Genomic DNA, 18,140 nt, shown 5'->3' on the forward strand with positions numbered 1-18,140 from the left:
AAAGATGAAATTAGGGCTAAATTGGGTGAATTAGTTAAGGGGATTGTTGAATTTATGTATTGGTAGAGGGGAATTAAGGTTTTGGATGAATAGAAGTTAGGGATTTTGGGTAGGGTTGTACATGAACCGAGTTAGCTTGGTTAGCTCGCTCGACTCAAGTAGAAAAGCTCGATTCGACTCGGTTTGAAATTGAGTTTGAGCTGAGTCGAGCTGAATTTTTTAGCTTGAAAAAATTTCAAATTGAGTTCAAGCTTGCCCTGTGCTTGACTCAACTCAGATCGAACCCCAACTCGAATCGAACTCGGATCGAACCAGGTCGGTGACTTGGTTACTTTGATATTGATGTTGCTCACCAAGTGTTTGATGAAATGACTCAACGAAGTGTCGGCTGGTGGCAAGGAAGGTATATATGTGAAACAAATACCATTTTTCCTTAATTTTGATGTTGCCTACAAGGTGTTCAATGAAGTACCTGTAAACAACTGTTGTTGTTTTACATACAAAAATAAATTGAAAGTGCACTCCATGTGTTTGTGAAAATGCCGCACAGGCTCAATCTTGGGTCGAACTCAGCTCGAACTAGCCCAAGTTGTTGACCGAACCGAGCCAAGCTGGCCAGTTAAGCTCGAGCACCGAGCCAAGCCGAGTTCAAGCTGGGGTTAGCTAGTGGCCGAGCTGAGTCGCGCTATGCCAAGCTCGACTTAGTTCGACTCAGTGTATACCTCTAATTTTGGGTCAATTACGGAAATTAGAGATTTAGGATTTGAGAATTTGGAAAAAAAATTAGGGAATTAGAGAATCTAGGGTTAGGGTTTATAGGTAGAGTTAAGGGATGGAGAATCAAAGGGTTTTGATGAGAAAGCTGTTGGTGGAGCCCATACGCTGGAGAAGTTGATGGTAGTAAATATACGTTAGAAAATTTAGTTGAAAGGGGTGGTGGTAGGTCCCTGGAAGACATGTTTGAAAAGGAAGAAGCCGCCCCAAGAAAACAACAAAGAAATAAGAAAAAGAAGCTCCATATGAGCACCAGGTTCCAAAGCAGTGGCATTTTTGTTTGGTAATTCTCCAAAAAGTGATCAAAAGGCCAACCAAGGAATATTTTTAAGAGGTCAGATTTTTGGAGCCTTTGGCAATACCACAAGGTTGGTATGGTCAAAATCCCCCATGAATCCCCCCCCCCCTTCCCAGTGGCATTTTTGTTTGGTAATTCTCTAAAAAGTGATCAGAAGGCCAACCAAGGAATATTTTTAAGAGGTCAGATTTTTGGAGCCTTTGGCAATACCACAAGGTTGGTATGGTCAAAATCCCGCATGAATTCCCCCCCCCCCCAAAAAAAAAAAAAAAAAAAAAAATCCTTATTTCTAAAAGGAGCCGGAAAAATTGAGAAACAATTAGCTTTAAGCAGTAAAGTATGAATATAGACATTATCATTCTAAATATTCTCCATAATTATAAATATAAAAATTTATATTATTAAATTCCCAGTCAAGTTGGGTCGAGTCTCCAAGTTGAACCTACTCAGATGAACGTTAAGTCTAGTTGAGTTTTTAAACTATGATCAGTACAAATTTCTATGAAATGTAGTGTAAGCAAACATGCCCTAACTTATTTATTTATTGGTTCATTAATTGTTAATTTTACATTTCTAAGTTGCTATTGCAGGAGTAGCTATGGAATTTCTCCAGGAGATTGCCAAGAATACATGGGCGCAATACGACTACTCAAGAAGTCGAAGAGAGTCTCGATATTCTGAAAACTGAAATGCAAGAGTTGAACAGCTGGGAGGCCAATGTAAAGGATGAACTGAACACGGCCAAGGTGATGCATGGAAAGAAGCCAAAGCGAGAGGTGAGTTTATGGCTAGAAGATGTGGGAAAGATTACAAGCCAAATGACTAAGTTAGAAGAGGATTCTAGAGAAGTAGGGAGAGACTTCTCACCCTCACATGTAGCATTGGGAAAGCTTGTTTTAAAGAAGATTGAAGAGGTGGTGAAGCTTAAGGAGAAAGATTGATATCTAGAAGGGTTACTTGCCGATCTATTACCTGAAAGTGAAAGTCTGCCCATGACGAAACTAGTGGGTAGAACGATAGCCAAAAGAAATTTGGAACAGATTTGGGAGTCATTGATGGATCACCAGGTTACAACTATTGGTGTCTATGGCATGGGGGGAGTGGGCAAGACGACCATTATGACCCAGATCAATAATAAAATAAAGAGATCCTGAATATTGGGCATCGTCATTTGGGTAATGGTGTCTAATGATTTTAGTATTGAGAGATTGCAAAATGCAATTGCAAGAGCAATAGGATTGAAACTTTCTAATGAAGATGATGAGATGAGAAGGTCAATGAAATTGTTTGAGGCTTTAACGCGTAGGGAGAAGTTTGTTATGATCTTGGATGATATGTGGAAACCATTTCCATTAGAAAAGGTAGGGATTCTCGAGGGCAATTTATACAAAATGGTATTGAAAAAACGTGTGCCGAGGCATGAAGTGCCAAAAAAAGTTTGAAGTGGAGGTTCTTTTGAGGGAAGAGGCATGGGAATTGTTCAAGAATGGGCTTGGGGCGATGTGGTGCTTTCTGCAGAAGTAGAACCGATTGCGAAGCTTGTCATTGAAGAATGTGGTGGTTTACTGCTAGGAGTCATCACAGTAGCAAGAGCAATGAGAGAAAAGGATGATGTTAGAGAATGGAGAAATGCATTAGATGAGTTAAAATGCTCGACAATGGAGATCGAAGGCATGAATGATCAAGTTTTTCCAATTTTGAAATTTAGTTACGATATATTGAAATCTGAGAGTGCTCGATCTTGTTTCTTGTATTGTGCTTTGTTTCCAGAGGACTATGAATTCTCTCCTAAAGAGTTGGAAAGTTATTGGATTGTAGAAGGATTGATAGATGATATGGGAAATTGGTAAAAAGGAACTTGACAAAGGTCACTCAATACTGAATGGACTGATAGATGTTTCTATGTTGGTAAGGAGGTTTGATCATCGTATAGTAATGCATGATTTGATATGAGATTTGGTTATTGGCATTACAAGGAAGAGCCCTCGATTTGTGGTCAAGGTTGGGATGAGGATAAGGGGATCAATTGGTGTTGAAGAATTTACTGAAGATGTTGACAAAATCTCATTAATTAGAAATGAAATTCAAATGCTTTCAGGCGAACCCAACTGCCCAAAACTCACCACATTTTTGTTGCAAGGTAACCTTCTCTCATGCAACATTTATCATTGCTTCTTCAATCACATGAACAGCCTACGAGTTCTCAACTTATCTAAAACTGGTATTGAGCATATACCAATATCAATTTCCAACTTGGAGAGCTTGCGTATACTCTTATTAAAGAATTGTACTAGGCTGAGGGAGGTACCATCCTAAGCAAAGCTCAAGCGTCTTAAGGGTTCTGAACCTCTCTAATACTAGCATAAAAGAACTGCCACATGGGATGGAATGTTGGGTTAACCTCAAAAGCTTCTGTCTCAGTTCAAATTCTCTTGATCTCATTGGGCAAGAGAGTTACTTAGTTCTTCCTGATAGTGTTATCAAGTTGGAAATGCATGGATGCGATCTCTCAAGCTTACCCTGCCTCTCTCGCTTGCAACGCTTACAACAACCTCAAATTAGGTCCCATAGCATGAAGTGGTGGTTGCCACTAGGAGATAACAGCACCATAACGATTTTACCCTCAATACAGTCTTTATTTCTAAATGCTCTTCCAAATTTTAAAGGTCTGTGTGAGGGAGTCTTGCTGCCTGGCTCATTTGCATGCCTCAAAGTCCTTTGTGTCTATGAATGTCATGCATTGGAGAATCTCATGTCACTTGAATTGTTTCGGAACCTCCAATGCCTTGAACAAATCAAAATTGTAAGTTGTAGTGAGATGGAGGAGGTGGTAGAAGGAGAAGAAGCTATGGTTGAAGAAGTCCTACTCCCAAACTTGAGGGAGTTGTATTTGATAGGTTTAGGGAAATTGAAAAGTGTTTGTAAGCGGGTAATCATATGTCCTTCCTTGATTTGGATTACTGTAGTGGGTTCTCATCAGCTGAAGAAGATCCGTCTTTCCTTAAGCAACTCTGTTATGGGAAGATCTGAGCCCCTTCAATTCCGAGGAGTGAAATCACCCTAATCCGGTTGGACACATAAGTGTCAATCTGAAATGATAAATACTACTGATGGGAAGGAAGATTTCCGGCTCAGTCATAGTTACGCTCCCGCTCCAAGGCTGGTAGTCGGTTCAGAGTGATCTAAGACCGGAATAGTCGGTGTCAAGCTCAGACAGAAGACTCCAGACCGTCCCACTATCGTCCGATCAGAAACGGGTAACTCGGCCATTCAAATCAGTGTCACTCATTGCGGGAAAACTCGACTTGACAGGACAGGTCCGCCATCTACCTCAAAACTCGGAGGGGAGACCTCCTGAATATTTAACAGATAAGGAAAGCCAAGTTCGTCATTAGTCCAGGCCGGGGCTCGGCTCGAACTCGGGACGCAACTCTCGTTCAACAACTCAATGGCGAAGGCTCATGTGCATGTTGGTCTAAGTCCGAGGCTTGGAATCAGGGCTTCTTTGGCCTAGGATCCCGAGCCGAGGCCGAGGCAGGATGAGGAGAAGAAGCTATGGTTGAAGAAGAAGGTTATAACAGCATCAATAACAATACCATCCTACTCCCTAACTTGAGGTCTTTTCACTTGGTTGATTTAGGGAAATTGAAAAGCATTTGTAAGGAGGTAATCATTTGCCCTTCCCTGAATAGGATTGTTATACAAGGTTGTCCTCGGCTGAAGAAGATCCCTCTTTCCTTGGGCAACTCAACATCTGTTAAGGAAGGAGAGATCGAAGGAAGCAAAGAATGGTGGGATGCATTGGCGTGGGATGATCCCAACACCAAAACACTCCTACCTTTTTTCAAAGTAGGAGGACGTGGAATGAAAAGAAGAGCAGAAGAAGAATCAGAAGAGGTCGCTTCGACGTCACGGCAGCCGTTATCTCCTCATTAGTATGGACTTTGGATTATTATTATTATTATTTTGGTATTTTGGTATTTCAAATTTCAAACAAGTATTGTTGAGAAATGTATTGTTAGTAAGAATGGCATGTATTTTAAAATGGTAATGTCCTTTTTTTTATTTTTTCCTATTTTGTGCATATGGATGTATTTTTGGAGTTTACCCATCTAAGAGGTAACAAACTTTATATCAAATTCATACCATCCAATCTATAGGACTCCTGTTGAACGACAAATAGCCCAGAGATAGAGGAGGTGAAATCCACCCCAACCATCAAATGCCCACCACTAAAAACTACGTGGGGCCCATTGGAATGTTTATTTTCCATCCAACTTATTGAGAAGATCACAAAGATTTGAATGAAGGGATGACACAAATATCTGTTTGATCCAAAATTTTCGGCGCCTCGGTAAGTTTTTAACAGCAATCATCACTATTTCCTGTGGCGTGGTCCACCTTTAGATTCGGATCTGCTTCATTTTTTAACTCTTAACCTAAAATGATATAAAGAAATGGATGAACGGCATGGATTTAAGACAAATACATCAAGATGGACCCCACAATCAGTAAACCACCCACCCCATTGGATCTTGGATCCACCAACTCACCACAAAATGGGGCTCTGAGGGACGACCATAATGTATGGCATTTTTATCCATTTCGTCGTATCATTTTACGAGCCAAAAAATGAGGCAGATCGAAGACTCAAGTGGACCGGTGGTGGGATTAAATTCCTACTTTTGAAAACTTACTGAGGGCCACGGAAGTTCAGGTCTATATGATTTTTGTGTTTTCCCTCTCATTCAGGTCTATATGATCTTATTAACAGGTTGGATGGAAAATAAATATTAAGGTGGGCCCAAGGAAGGTTTTAATGGTGGGCGTTAGTGGAACCACTGCTTAAATGTGGTGTGGTCCACTTGAACCTTGGATTTGCCTTACCTTTTTAGGCTTGTAACATAAAAAGATGGCAAAATGGATGAACGGTGTGGATAAAAACCATACATCACGATGGCCCCTCGGCTTAGCCTTTCCGGAGCTCGAAATTTTGGGCCTGACCCACTCTCGATTGACAAATGCGGGCCTAAAATGAAAGCCCATTTATTAAATGAACTTGGATCGTAATGTGTTTAGAGAGCCCATCTCCCTGACCTGGCCCAGTCTGTTTAGGGTTTCAACTTTCATGGGTCTTTTTTCATGTATTATACATGGTGGGGTACACTTGATGAACGGTCCAGATCTTGCACAAAGGTGCATAGGCAGGCTTGGGCTCGGACTTGGCTTGGTGTAGGTTTTACTCTGCAGGTGGACTTGGACATGCCTCGGCCCAGCATGAGCCTGGCCCGTTAACAGCCCTGTCAGCCCAGTCCATGGGGGTAAAATGCCCCCGCGATTGATACTCCGTGGGACCATGAAAGTGTGTTCAGATCGAACCGTTCGTCCTGGGTCCCACAATGGATGAACCATGTAAAAATTTCTGCTGACCGTAAGATTCGGTACGTTGGGACTGGTAAAAATCATTTCTAACCGTCCATTTGATACCCGGTGATCGGATGGCTGGAATCATACAAGCAGCGTGAGATTTGACCTATTTTCCGTCCACGGTGGAGCCCGTGGTTTGAATAGTCTGGAGTCAACAGTGGGATCCGAACCGTTGATACGATTGGCCTAACTCTGGATTGCATATCCATCGAAAGACTCTTAGATGGGAGATTTCTAAATCTTCAATTGGTGACCAACAAATAAACGGTTGAGAAAGACAATATATCGACGGTCCTTATTAAAAAAAGGGTTGTTTGCATCTACCTCCTTTCTCTTATATAACAATTAAACATGCCCCCTCAATTTTTCAATTTTTCAAATACCTCCCCTCTGTCATCTTGACCAAAATATCCTTACATCAGGTGGAAAGACATCAGACGAGAACGTGGAACCAACGTGGGGCCCATCATGCTGTATGTCTGGCATCCAACTTGCCGCACAAGTCGTTCTGGCACTGGCTAACTTAATGGGTGTGCTATTTTGATTTGGATATCTACTGATGAGCTGTTGTTGATATCTAAAATCTGTCGGTGATAGGGTACATCGATGCTATTGGCATGTCATCGACGAATGTTTGATTACAACAAGAAAATTTTAAAAATTCATGTTAGTTGTTGGAATGTTCTGGCATTACCATTCGATTACATTGAAGGAGTTTGATGCCAATAATAGATCCTCGATGGGGGTGTCGATGCCATTGAAGGACCCATCAAAGATGTGCACAGATTGTATAAGTGCATAAACACACACACACACACACACACACACACACACACACACACATACACACACACATATATAGGGAAATGCTTACCTGCGCACCAGTTCGCACGGAACTGGTGCGAACTTTTTTGAGAACCCATCATACGTGATGTGGATCCAAAATTTGAACCGTTCATGTGAAGCAGCACCTCGTGAAAACCCCCACCGAGCCCAAGTTTTACTTTGATCTAAAACTTTGATGGGCCATGAGAAATGAACACAGTTTCCTCCCTTGATTTGCATTTCTCTTTGCTATGGCCCACCAAAATTTTAGATCACTGATGTAGAGCGGGTCGCGGACAGTTTCATGGCCAAGATGGATTAGAAAAGGCCCGGTCCACGACAGAAGTGATCCGAACCGTCGAACCTTAGATCGGGCGTATCTCGCAATCCGGAATGAGTTACCTGACGTAAAATATATGATTTTTGGATAGAACGAGCTACTTTAGCCAACCAACTTTGCTATGCCGGGTTACATAGCCCGGAATTGCAAAAAACCCCTGAATTGACGGTTGTTTCCCTGTTTGAATTTCGTTTTTACTATAAATAGTAAGTTTTAGTTTGATTATAATTCTTCATCTGTCGGGCTTTAGGAGTTGCGCCCAACGTGAAAAGAGCTTAGAATAATTAGGAGAACAGTTTGGTGAAGCCAAATAGGACACTTACTATTTTTGGCCAAAAACCTTGCGCACTAGTAGATATCACGACCGTCTATAAATAGTAAGTCACGGATTCTAGGAGTTTGAGTTGTAGTTTGATTCTGATTTCTTTCCCATTGCTTGGTACCCCTATTTAAAGGATTGTGAACTCATTTTTATTCAGCAATTAATCAATTTCGAATTTATTAGAATTTATTTCTATTTTTTGCTTTCTTTCCTCGTGGATTCAAGAAGTCTCTGTGAGGGGTCCAGAGAAGCTCCGTGGATCTGGAGTAGTTATCCTCATCATGTTCATCCCTGCGTCAATCAGGGTGAAAAATTGTCACATGGGGTTTCATGGGATTCCACATTACATGGACCGTTCAGATTAGACACCCATGACACATGTGCAAAGGTGCGCACGTGTGTAGGTGCGTAGGTGAGCATGAATCTATATATATATATATATATATAAAGTGTAGTTGGGATTTGAAACGGGTGGGTAATGTATTAGGGCTTTTTAAATCATTCATAGGGTTCAAGGGCGTAGCTAAAGCTTGTGAAAAGAGATTCAAAGACTCTTCGAATCAATACAACCCCATCTCTTGTAATTTATGCTTTTATAGTGCATTACTCCGCACTTTGTACCATAATTTTTTATCGCAAGAGTTGTTTTACATAAAATTTAATAAATATTTTTCACAAACAAATTAAGCAAAGTATATGCAATCACACAACTAAGTCCCAAAAAAATAAAATAAAAATTGAAGTTTACATGAAAAACCCTTGCGAGAAAACCATGGCACAAAGCAACGAGTAATACACTATTGTTACAAATGATGCTGCAACTATTGTGCATGAACTTGAGGCACAGCATCCTGCTGCCAAGATTCTGGTGTTAGCAGGCAAAGCTCAACAGGAAGAAATTGGCGATGGAGCTAATCTAATGATATCTTTTGCTGGGGAGCTTCTCCAAAATGCAGAGGAGCTTCTTAGGATGGGATTGCATCCAAGTGAAATCATTAGTGGTTACACAAAAGCAATCAATAAGGTCCTTCATTTCTTTGCTGAATGACCTGTCAAACTGTATTCTGAACCTTTTGTTCTTAGGCATTGTGCATATGCTAATTTCTGCTCTGTTGATGCCCAGACAGTTGAAATTTTAGATGAGTTGGTTGAAAAGGGCTCGGAAACAATGGATGTGCGGAACAAGGATGAAGTTGTTTCCCGAAGGAAAGCTGCTGTGGCCAGCAAGCAGTTCGGACAAGAAGATATTTTGTGCCCACTTATTGCGGATGTGTGTACATGGATGTTGGATGTGTGTACATGGATGTTGGTGTTTATTTATTAATTTTATTTTTAGTCCCTTGGTTTTGACAAAAATTCAAAAGCTGGACTTCTTTTATGTTACAGGCAAGAATTCAGGTCTGCCCCAAGAACCTAGCGAACTTTAATGTAGATAATGTTCATGTGGTAAAGCTTCTTGGAGGAGGTCTGCATAACTATTCAATTGTTCGTGGCATGGTCCGGAAAACTGATGCTGTTGGAAGTATAAAACAAGTGGAAAATGCAAATGTATGCCTTTGGAAAACTAACATTTGGTTCTTATACCAATATAATATTCTTATACTATATTTGCTTCCTCATTTATTTTCTGGTTGTAAATATCATAGAGTAGAAATACATTCCACCTAGTGTGTTGTATTTTTTCTGTCAAGGATCTTTTGTGTTCTTAAATCTCTCTCTCTCTCTCTCTCTCTCTCTCTCTCTCTCTCTCTCTGGTTTCTGTTGGTTATGCCTTGTATTGGATGCCTTTGTCTGATTTGGATTTGGATGTTTGATGGAGCACATTTACTTGCCATTTAGTATTGAGTGGTTTTTTGGTAGGCTTAATGTTGCCGAAAATGAAAAAAAATATTTTTGTACTCTCTAGGAGTATTTTCATGCCATTGGGTAATTTTGCGCATTGAAGGCTTACTATTGTTTCCTTCTTGGCCAATTTGGTTGAATTGATTTATGTGAGCTTACTAATGATCAAAAGAAAAGATATACATGAGCTTACGTGTCCCTGTGTGTGGTTGAAGGGGCATGGTATCCAATGTTGACAGAACAAAGGTCATTGTTAGTACTGAAACTGCTCCTCTTTTTCGTGCGATTCATGTAATATCAACCTGTTGCATTTTTAATCTAACTAAAATCCTCTGGTCAGCAAACAAGAATATAATGAGCATTGAAGTAACAAGTTGGATTCTCTTAATATTCTTCTCTTGGAAGTTGGAACTGTGTACCAAGGCACTCCAAATGTTAAGTATCGTAGCAATGTTGTTGGATTAGTGATTTTTCATGTTTTGACCAATTTTTGGGATGCAATTTTAACTTTTAAGAGCATTTGGGGATGTAGAGCTAATGCATCTCAATTTTTATTTTTTGCCTACATGCTCCTTGCTGATCTTGCCAATCTTATGAATGATAAGACGTTGGCCCCAAATGGTACTTCCAACTGTTGGTGCATAACGTCTTGGAAGTTATTGCCCCTCAATACCATATTACCTAATCTAGGTGCAAGGGTGACAATGGGTACAGTTAGCTTGTTGGGTCAGGTCTAACATTTTGGGCCCGTTTAGTATTTGGAATAGGGCTGGGCTTGGGTCAAGTACATTGGTTGGATGGTTTTGGTAATGGTGCCTACTTGTTGTGCACATGTATGCACACATACCATATTAGATGCAAAAACTGCTTAACAGGCTGGGCTTGGGCTTGACAATATTTTAATTGATCTAGGGGATAAAAGTTTTGGCCCATTTTGGCTATGGGCCAAGCTTGGGCTTCTCTTTTGGTTTAAGATCAATAGGGACCACGGAATAGCCTCTGGGTCAATGGCAATTATATGGGTTGTTATATTAAATGTTATGGTTGAGATGCCCATTTTAAGATATATTGCCATTTTGAGACGTGGTTCTAGGTTTGGCTAAAAGTATGTCAGATAGGTATGGTGAATTAGAAAAAGGCTCATGTAATTTGAAGGTCACATTCTTTTGCATAAGTCACCCCATAGGCTGTTTGGGCAAGGGATTTGTGAAATCTATGGATTTCAAATCTCATTGTTTATTTCCTTAGGGGATTTGAGGCAATCACAAAATGAGAAACTCTCGGGAATGCAATAAATGTTATTCCCTTGCAATAAATGCTTTTCCATTATAATAATGCTCCCCGATCCATGGATCTGTATCTCGATTCCTAAAATATGGACCTTCGGATTGGTCAAATTCATATGCAATGTAAATCCATGAATTTGACAAGTCCATTGCTTCACCAAATTCATCATCATCAAGCCTTATCCCAACTAATTGGGTTGGTTACGTGAATCTTTTTTACCGTTCCATTCTATCAAGGGCCGGACTTTCAATTAGACCATAGGTCATTAAGTCTTTTCTTACTACCTCTATCAATGTCCTTTCGGGCTTTCTGCTTGCCCTTTTAGAGCATTCAACCTGTACTAACTCACTCGATCTAACTTATGCATTTTTCAACCTCCGTTGCACATGACCAAACTATGTAAGTCTATTTTCCCTCATCTTATTACCTATAAGTACCACTCCTAGGTTCCTTCAAATGCATTCATTTCCAATTCTATCCTTCCTTGCTTTGCCACTCATCTATCAACATCCTCATTTTAGCTACACTCATCCTATGAAAATGTTGATCGTTAATTGCCAAGCACTCTTTCTCATAAGGTAGCTATAGAATTTCCCATTTAGTTTGAATACTATAGACAACCACCTGAAACTCCATATGCACATCTCCATTTCCTCCAACCACCTTGAATTTTATGGGCAACATCCTTCTCAACCTCTATATTCTCATGAATTACCAACCTAAGATATCAGAAATGGTCATTTTGGGAAACTTCTTGGTTAATGGTTTTAAATAATTCCTCATTCCCACTCCTATTGTTACTAAAATTGTACTTCATCTACTCTGTTTTAGTTTGACTAATTTTTAATCCTTTAGATTCTAAAGCACCCCTCCATAAATTTAGCTTCATGTTTATGCTATCCCTTGTCTTCTCAATCAAAACAATGTCAGCTTGTAGTGTATATTACTTTTATTTTTTAATTAAAATAATAGAAAAGTATGATAATTAATGAAAATAAATATAAAAATAACAAAAGAAAAAGACAGGAAAAATATTTCATTTTTCAAGTAAAATGCAAGCCAAATAAATCACATAAACAAGTAAAATGTCTTAAATGAAAGTATCAAACATTAACAAAACAATAAAAACACAGTCTCAAGTTTTACGATGTTGCATGGAATCGGCTTCTCAAAGAGGGAAAAAAATGCCAAATATACCTTAAATCAATCAAAATAAAATAAAAATAATTAGCTAAGATTAAGAGTTAGAAACATACCTCAGTTTGTCTTTAAATCAATCAAAAGATGACAATCTCAAGCTCAACATCGTATGAATGTGAAATGGGGGATCCAATGCCCATGAAATTTTACATAGAGGATTCTCTTATAGGGCCAATCAACCCCTAAAATCTTTTTCAAATGGTAGTATGCACAGGGAGAATTGAATCGATGAAATTTTGGGGCCGGAAAGGTATTTGCATTGGAACCTTACTGGCTTTGAAACCCTCTTTCGATATCGTTAGTTTTATAAAAGGGAACATTTGTTGTGTATCTTACACCATTTAAAATCGTAATGACTCTCCAGCTGTACACTTGCATGGACATGTACAGATGATTACGCTTTTGTGATGGATGTAATTATAAAAATATGCCCCATCCACAATAGGACTCACAGTTTGGAAGTCACCACCATTTTCAAACATGTGATAAACAAATGAGTAAAAAATTTTATTTTTTATTTTTAAATAATAATAAGTGTTTTCATGTAGGATGCGGATTGCGTCCTAACCCCGCCCGGACCCGGTAATCTGTCCGGGCAGGGCTCTGTGAGGCCCACCGTGATGTAAGTGTTTTAGCCACACCGTTCATCTCTTTTCTCAAATCATTTTAAGATATAATATTACAAAAGAAGCAGGTCCACAGCTCCAGTGGACCACACCGAAGGAAGCTACAGTGAGAATGACATCCACCGTTGAAACCTTTCTAAGGGCCACTGTAATATTTAGTTACCATCCAAGTTATTCATAGGGTCATGTAGACATGGATTAAGTGAGAAAACAAATATCAGCTTGATCGTAAACTTCTCCAGGTTCGAAAAAGTTTTAATGGTGATTGCTCAATCCCCACTTTGTGGTCCACTTAAGCCATATACCTGCTTTATTTTTAGGACTATAACTTAGAATGATATGAGAAAAGTGATGAACAGCGTGGATATAACACTTAAATCACAGTGGACCCTACAGAGCCCTGCCCGGACAGATTACCGTCCCGGCGGAAATCGGATTGCGTACTGAGTTACTCAGTACGCTCTTATTGTATTGAGTAAACTCTGTTAGGCCCCCTGTGAATTTATGTGGTTTATCCACACCATCCATCCATTTTTCCAGATCATTTTAAGGGTTAATCCCAAAATTAAAGATTATCCAAAGATCAACTAGTGGAAACAGTGGAAATAATGATTTCCACCGTTGAAACCTTTCTATGCATGCCCCACAGTGATATTTATTTGTCATCCAAACTTCTAATAAGATTAAAAAAAAAAAGAAAAAAAAAAAAAAAAACAGGGATGAAATGAAAAAACAAAAATAAGATTGATCCAAAACTTCTATGGCCCCCAAGAAATTTTCAACTGTAGACATTCAATTCATATTATTTCCTATGGTGTGGTCCATTTTAACCTTATATATGCTTCAGTTTTGGGATAACGCCCTAAAATCATCTGGTAAAATGTATGGTCGGATTGGATAAAATATATAAATCATAATGGACGCCACAGAGTTTACTCAGTACGCTAAGCGTACTGAGTTACTCAGAACGCAATCCGCCTCCATCCCGGCGGGGGTAGGACGCAATCCGCGTCCTGTCATGTAGCGTACACTAACGCTACACGCTACGTTATTTGTAGTGTATACTAACAAGGACTTATGTCATTTGCATACATTATGTATACCTATGCCACGCTACATTATGTATGTCAAACACTATGCTACAACTCTATTTAAAACCCTGTCATCTACAAACAACATACACATCACGTATGATGGGTTCTCAGAAAAGTTCATATTACGAACTGGTTTGCAGGTGAGCTTTTCCGTGTGTGTGTGTGTGTGTGTGTGAGATTCGAGGCTGTTTATTAATTGTGCCGGGCATAGGCTGCATCTAAAAACTTGTCAACCTGGCCCAGCCTGTTTAGTAGTTTAAAGGGCATTCCATGATATATATCTCATATGGATGCTATCTATATATTATGTGGGCATGTACGCGTGTAACCCACGTGACCAAAAATCACCCACTGTGGGGCGCACACAGTTAACAGCCCAGACCTTGCAGAAAAATGGGTGAATGGGCCAGGTTAATTGGTTTAGGCATATGCATCTAGGGCCAGGCTTGGTCTTAAATTTTACTCTGCAGGCTAGGCTTTGGACATACCGCAGCCCGGCCCAACCTTGAAGAGGCTCCAAATGACAACAATACGAGACACGTCGATGTTAATATTAGTGAAGCAGTTGAAGGAGAACCTTTCGTATGTTCTTTTAGGAGCATATGTAGAATAATAATGGACAAATTAAAAGAAACTAAAGCATCGTAATGTTACAGTGGATGTAAATTCTAGGAAGAAAGTTGAACTTTTGTCTTCATGGACTTGATATATTGCTTTAATTTTTCTTTTATCCTTCTACAACAAAATTCTCTACATGTTTTTTGTGGGTTTTTTTGTAGATTGCTGTGTTCTCCGGAGGTGTTGATACATCTGCAACTGAGACAAAAGATAGTTCTAATTCATAGCGCTGAGCAGGTTGTGTTCAGAAGTACGCTTTAGCTCTATGCCTGCTTTTATTTTTCTTCCCTTGTAAGCTTTGAGCATGTAAAAAATTTTAATCATTCGAAGTGATGAAACCTAATGACTATTGTGATATTTGGGCTACGTTTTTATCACTTTTATTTTTCATCATATATATATATATATATATATATATATTATTTGGACGTAAATGCAAGAATAACACATTCAAGATGGTAAAATCTTGGATGCCTTGGAGTTCTGTCTACTGTTTTACGGTATGCTTCTGCAGTATATATGCAAGAGAAGTCAAGACGTAATTCCTTGTTTTCATTCATGTAATGGTTGTTTGTGTGTTAAAATACTAAAACTGCAATTGCTTTGCAGTTATATCCAATTGAACATTACACATGCATGTTAAATGCCTTGTGAACTTGTGCACAAACACATTAGATGTGACCTTTTTTTAATGAATGCATGAAATACTATATTAATGAGAATAGCTTATTCTCCTCTCTAAATAATGTAATCTTTAATTTATATTTTTTTATATTTCAAGTATGTAGTTGAGAAATGTAATATTAATGAGAATAGCTTTTGTCTTTTATTTTCCTTTTTTTGTAGGGCCCACCATGATGTTTATTTTCCGTCCAATCTGTTCATAAGGTCACAAATACCTGAATGAAGAGGAAAAACAAATTTCATATTGATCCAAGACTTTTGTGACCCCAAAAAGGGTTTCAATGGTAGACGTTCAATCTCCCACTATTTTTTGCAGTGTGGTCCACTTGATGGTTATATCTATCGTATTTTTCATCTCAAGCCTTAATACAAGCTCGCCAAGTGGATGGACGGTTTAGATATAACACATACCTCGTGATCAGACCATAGAACTTGCTTACATCAATACAGCAACTATATAGATGATGTGAGGTACACCAGCCAATACGCTTCCGACCGGCGTACCTCCTCGCTAAACGGATTGGCTACTCCCCCCACCAGCCAATGGCTGATGGTCGGTGCTGTGTGGGCCTCACTATGATGTATGTGTTTCATTCATGCCATCCATCTATCTTCTTAGATCATTTTATAGAATGATACCAAAAATGAAGTATATCCCAATCTCAATTGGACCACGTTATAGAAACAGTGTTGATTGAACGTCCATCATTAAAAACTTTTTGGGGGCCATAAAAGTTTTGGATCAAGCTGATCTTTGTTTTTATCCTTCATCTAGATCTATATGACCTAATCAACATATTGGATGTCAAATAAACAGTACAGTGGGCCTTGGAAGGATTTTAATGGTAGTTATCCAATCAATATTGTTTTCATATGGTGTGGTTCACCTGAGATTTATATCCCTCTCAGATTTTGAATCAATCACTAAAGTAATCTGTAAAAATGGATGAACGAATTGGATGAAACACACATACATCATGGTGGGGCTTACATAGCGCCGACCACCAGCCACGGGCTGGTGGCAGGGTGAGTAGCCAATCCGTTTAGCGAGGAGGTGGTCGGTAAGCGGATTGGCTGGTGTACCTCACAACATAAGCAGTTCTGTGGTCGGATCACGGAGTATGTGTTATATCCAAACCGGCTTGAGATGAAAAATAAGATAGATATAACTATCAAGTGGACCACACTGCAAACAGCAATGAGGGATTGAACGTCTACAATTGAAACCCTTTTCGGGGTCACAGAAGTTTTGGATCAATATGAAATTTGTTTTTCCTCTTCATTCAGGTCTTTGTGACCTTATGAAGTTTTGGATCAATATGAAATTTGTTTTTCTTCTTCATTCATGTCTTTGTGACCTTATGAACAGAGTGGATGGAAAATAATCGTCATGGTGGGCCCTACAAATTTTTTAACGGTGAAAATCATTATCTCCACTGCTATTTACTGTGTGGTCCAGATTATCTTTGGATATGATTCATTTTTTGCTAAAATGATCTCTAAAAATAAACGAATGGTGTAGATATAAAAAATACATCACTCTGAGGCCCATGAAACTTTGATCTCATTTGAACCGTACGTACAACCTGGAGATCGAGGAGAGCCCGTGCTCGTCTTCGCACGACACGTACCTACAGCAGCTATATAGCTGGTGTGGGGTACACTAGCCAATCCGCTTCCCTCCGGTCGGTAGCATGAACAACTGGGACAGATGGTTCAGTCATCTAGACCCTTGGTTTGTTGGCCCCCACAATTGATGCACCATTGTAAGAAAATCTGTTGGATAGGACCATCTTCATATTTAAATACGTGGCCTCCAAGCCGAGAGTCACGAACTCAGATCCATAAACGGTCGGTCCATTTCATGTCGCCAAGATGTAGCTATTCGGTCTACTTTGCATATTTTCAAACCAATGTTGGACCATCCAAATTTTGAGCCTCTTGGAGAATGGATGCAGAAATCAAACTGGTTGGACGGTCACTAACCCTTTTCAACCCAGGTTCCATCCACATTGAGGCGCATTATTTGGATGGTATGGATTGGCACGCATGGATGACACGTGTGTAGTGGATGTGTGGTAGCGAGGCAGCAATTATTATGGGGAGTAATTCTTTGATGGCGGAACGGTGTGATGAGAAAATTGTGGACGGCCTCCTCTGTGGGGCCAAAGCAGCAATGGGTACGGTGACCTAAAAAAGAAAAGGTCTTATGTCCATGCCATTGGACCATAAGGTTAAGTCTACCTAGTGGATAACTTCTAACCTGTTAAGTGAATGTAAAATCCAAACCTTCCAATGGATTGATCCCACCATAAAAAGCATCTTAATGTAAAACTCAGATCATCTTTCCATCAGGTGGGCCAAAAGATAAATAATAATTTCTAGACATTGATAAATATAAAAATACAAGCGTGATACATTTGATGAGCAGATGTGGATGATTTTTATATAGAATATTCTCATGATGAGGCCAACCTATTAGAAGTGTTGGATTTTTCTTGAAGATGAAAGTTTAGAAATTTTCTTTTGGAGGGACCATAACTCATGGTCCAAACCGTTGGACTTGAGAACGCTTTTAAAAGTAGTCCAAACGCGTGGAAAAAGCAATTTGATTCCAATCCTTTTACGAAAGATTTAATACTCTGGCAGAGTATGATAGTACATACATATGAATCTATATTACTTAGCGCGGACCGTCCAAGCTTTGGGAAGCACTGTAGATGAGCCCATGACCTCTGTGTTGTTACTCTCGCCAGTCTACCATTGAGCTAGCCATGAGTAGGGACCCAGAAGAGGAGAAAAC

General features: G+C 39.5%; 2 protein-coding genes across 2 annotated transcripts in view; both read left to right on the plus strand.

The window, feature by feature from the left end:
• LOC131249233 (disease resistance protein RPS2-like) overlaps positions 1-5,019 on the plus strand; it is a 34,829-nt gene extending 29,810 nt beyond the window's left edge. The window contains exon 2 of the mRNA XM_058249875.1: positions 4,641-5,019. Coding sequence (XP_058105858.1) covers positions 4,641-5,008 — 368 coding nt within the window. The 3' untranslated portion in view covers positions 5,009-5,019. The remainder of the gene's footprint in view (positions 1-4,640) is intronic.
• Positions 5,020-8,788: 3,769 nt separating this feature from the next.
• Positions 8,789-14,880, plus strand: LOC131249778 (T-complex protein 1 subunit theta-like). The gene is made up of 4 exons (XM_058250541.1): positions 8,789-9,010; positions 9,110-9,277; positions 9,373-9,534; positions 14,815-14,880. Exons 1-4 carry the CDS (start codon positions 8,906-8,908, stop codon positions 14,878-14,880), a joined length of 501 nt encoding a protein of 166 aa, XP_058106524.1. The 5' UTR covers positions 8,789-8,905.
• The last annotated feature ends 3,260 nt before the right edge of the window (positions 14,881-18,140 follow it).

This window comes from Magnolia sinica, chromosome 6 (genome assembly GCF_029962835.1).
Source record: "Magnolia sinica isolate HGM2019 chromosome 6, MsV1, whole genome shotgun sequence".
Classification (NCBI taxonomy): Eukaryota; Viridiplantae; Streptophyta; class Magnoliopsida; order Magnoliales; family Magnoliaceae; genus Magnolia; species Magnolia sinica.

Coding starts and splice junctions, on each gene's coding strand:
- LOC131249778 (XM_058250541.1), top strand. CDS start 8,906: ATGATATCTTTTGCTGGGGAGCTTCTCCAAAATGCAGAGGAGCTTCTT. Junction 9,278..9,372: donor TGTGTACATGGATGTTGGAT/GTGTGTACATGG, acceptor TTTATGTTACAG/GCAAGAATTCAGGTCTGCCC. Junction 9,535..14,814: donor AACAAGTGGAAAATGCAAAT/GTATGCCTTTGG, acceptor GTTTTTTTGTAG/ATTGCTGTGTTCTCCGGAGG.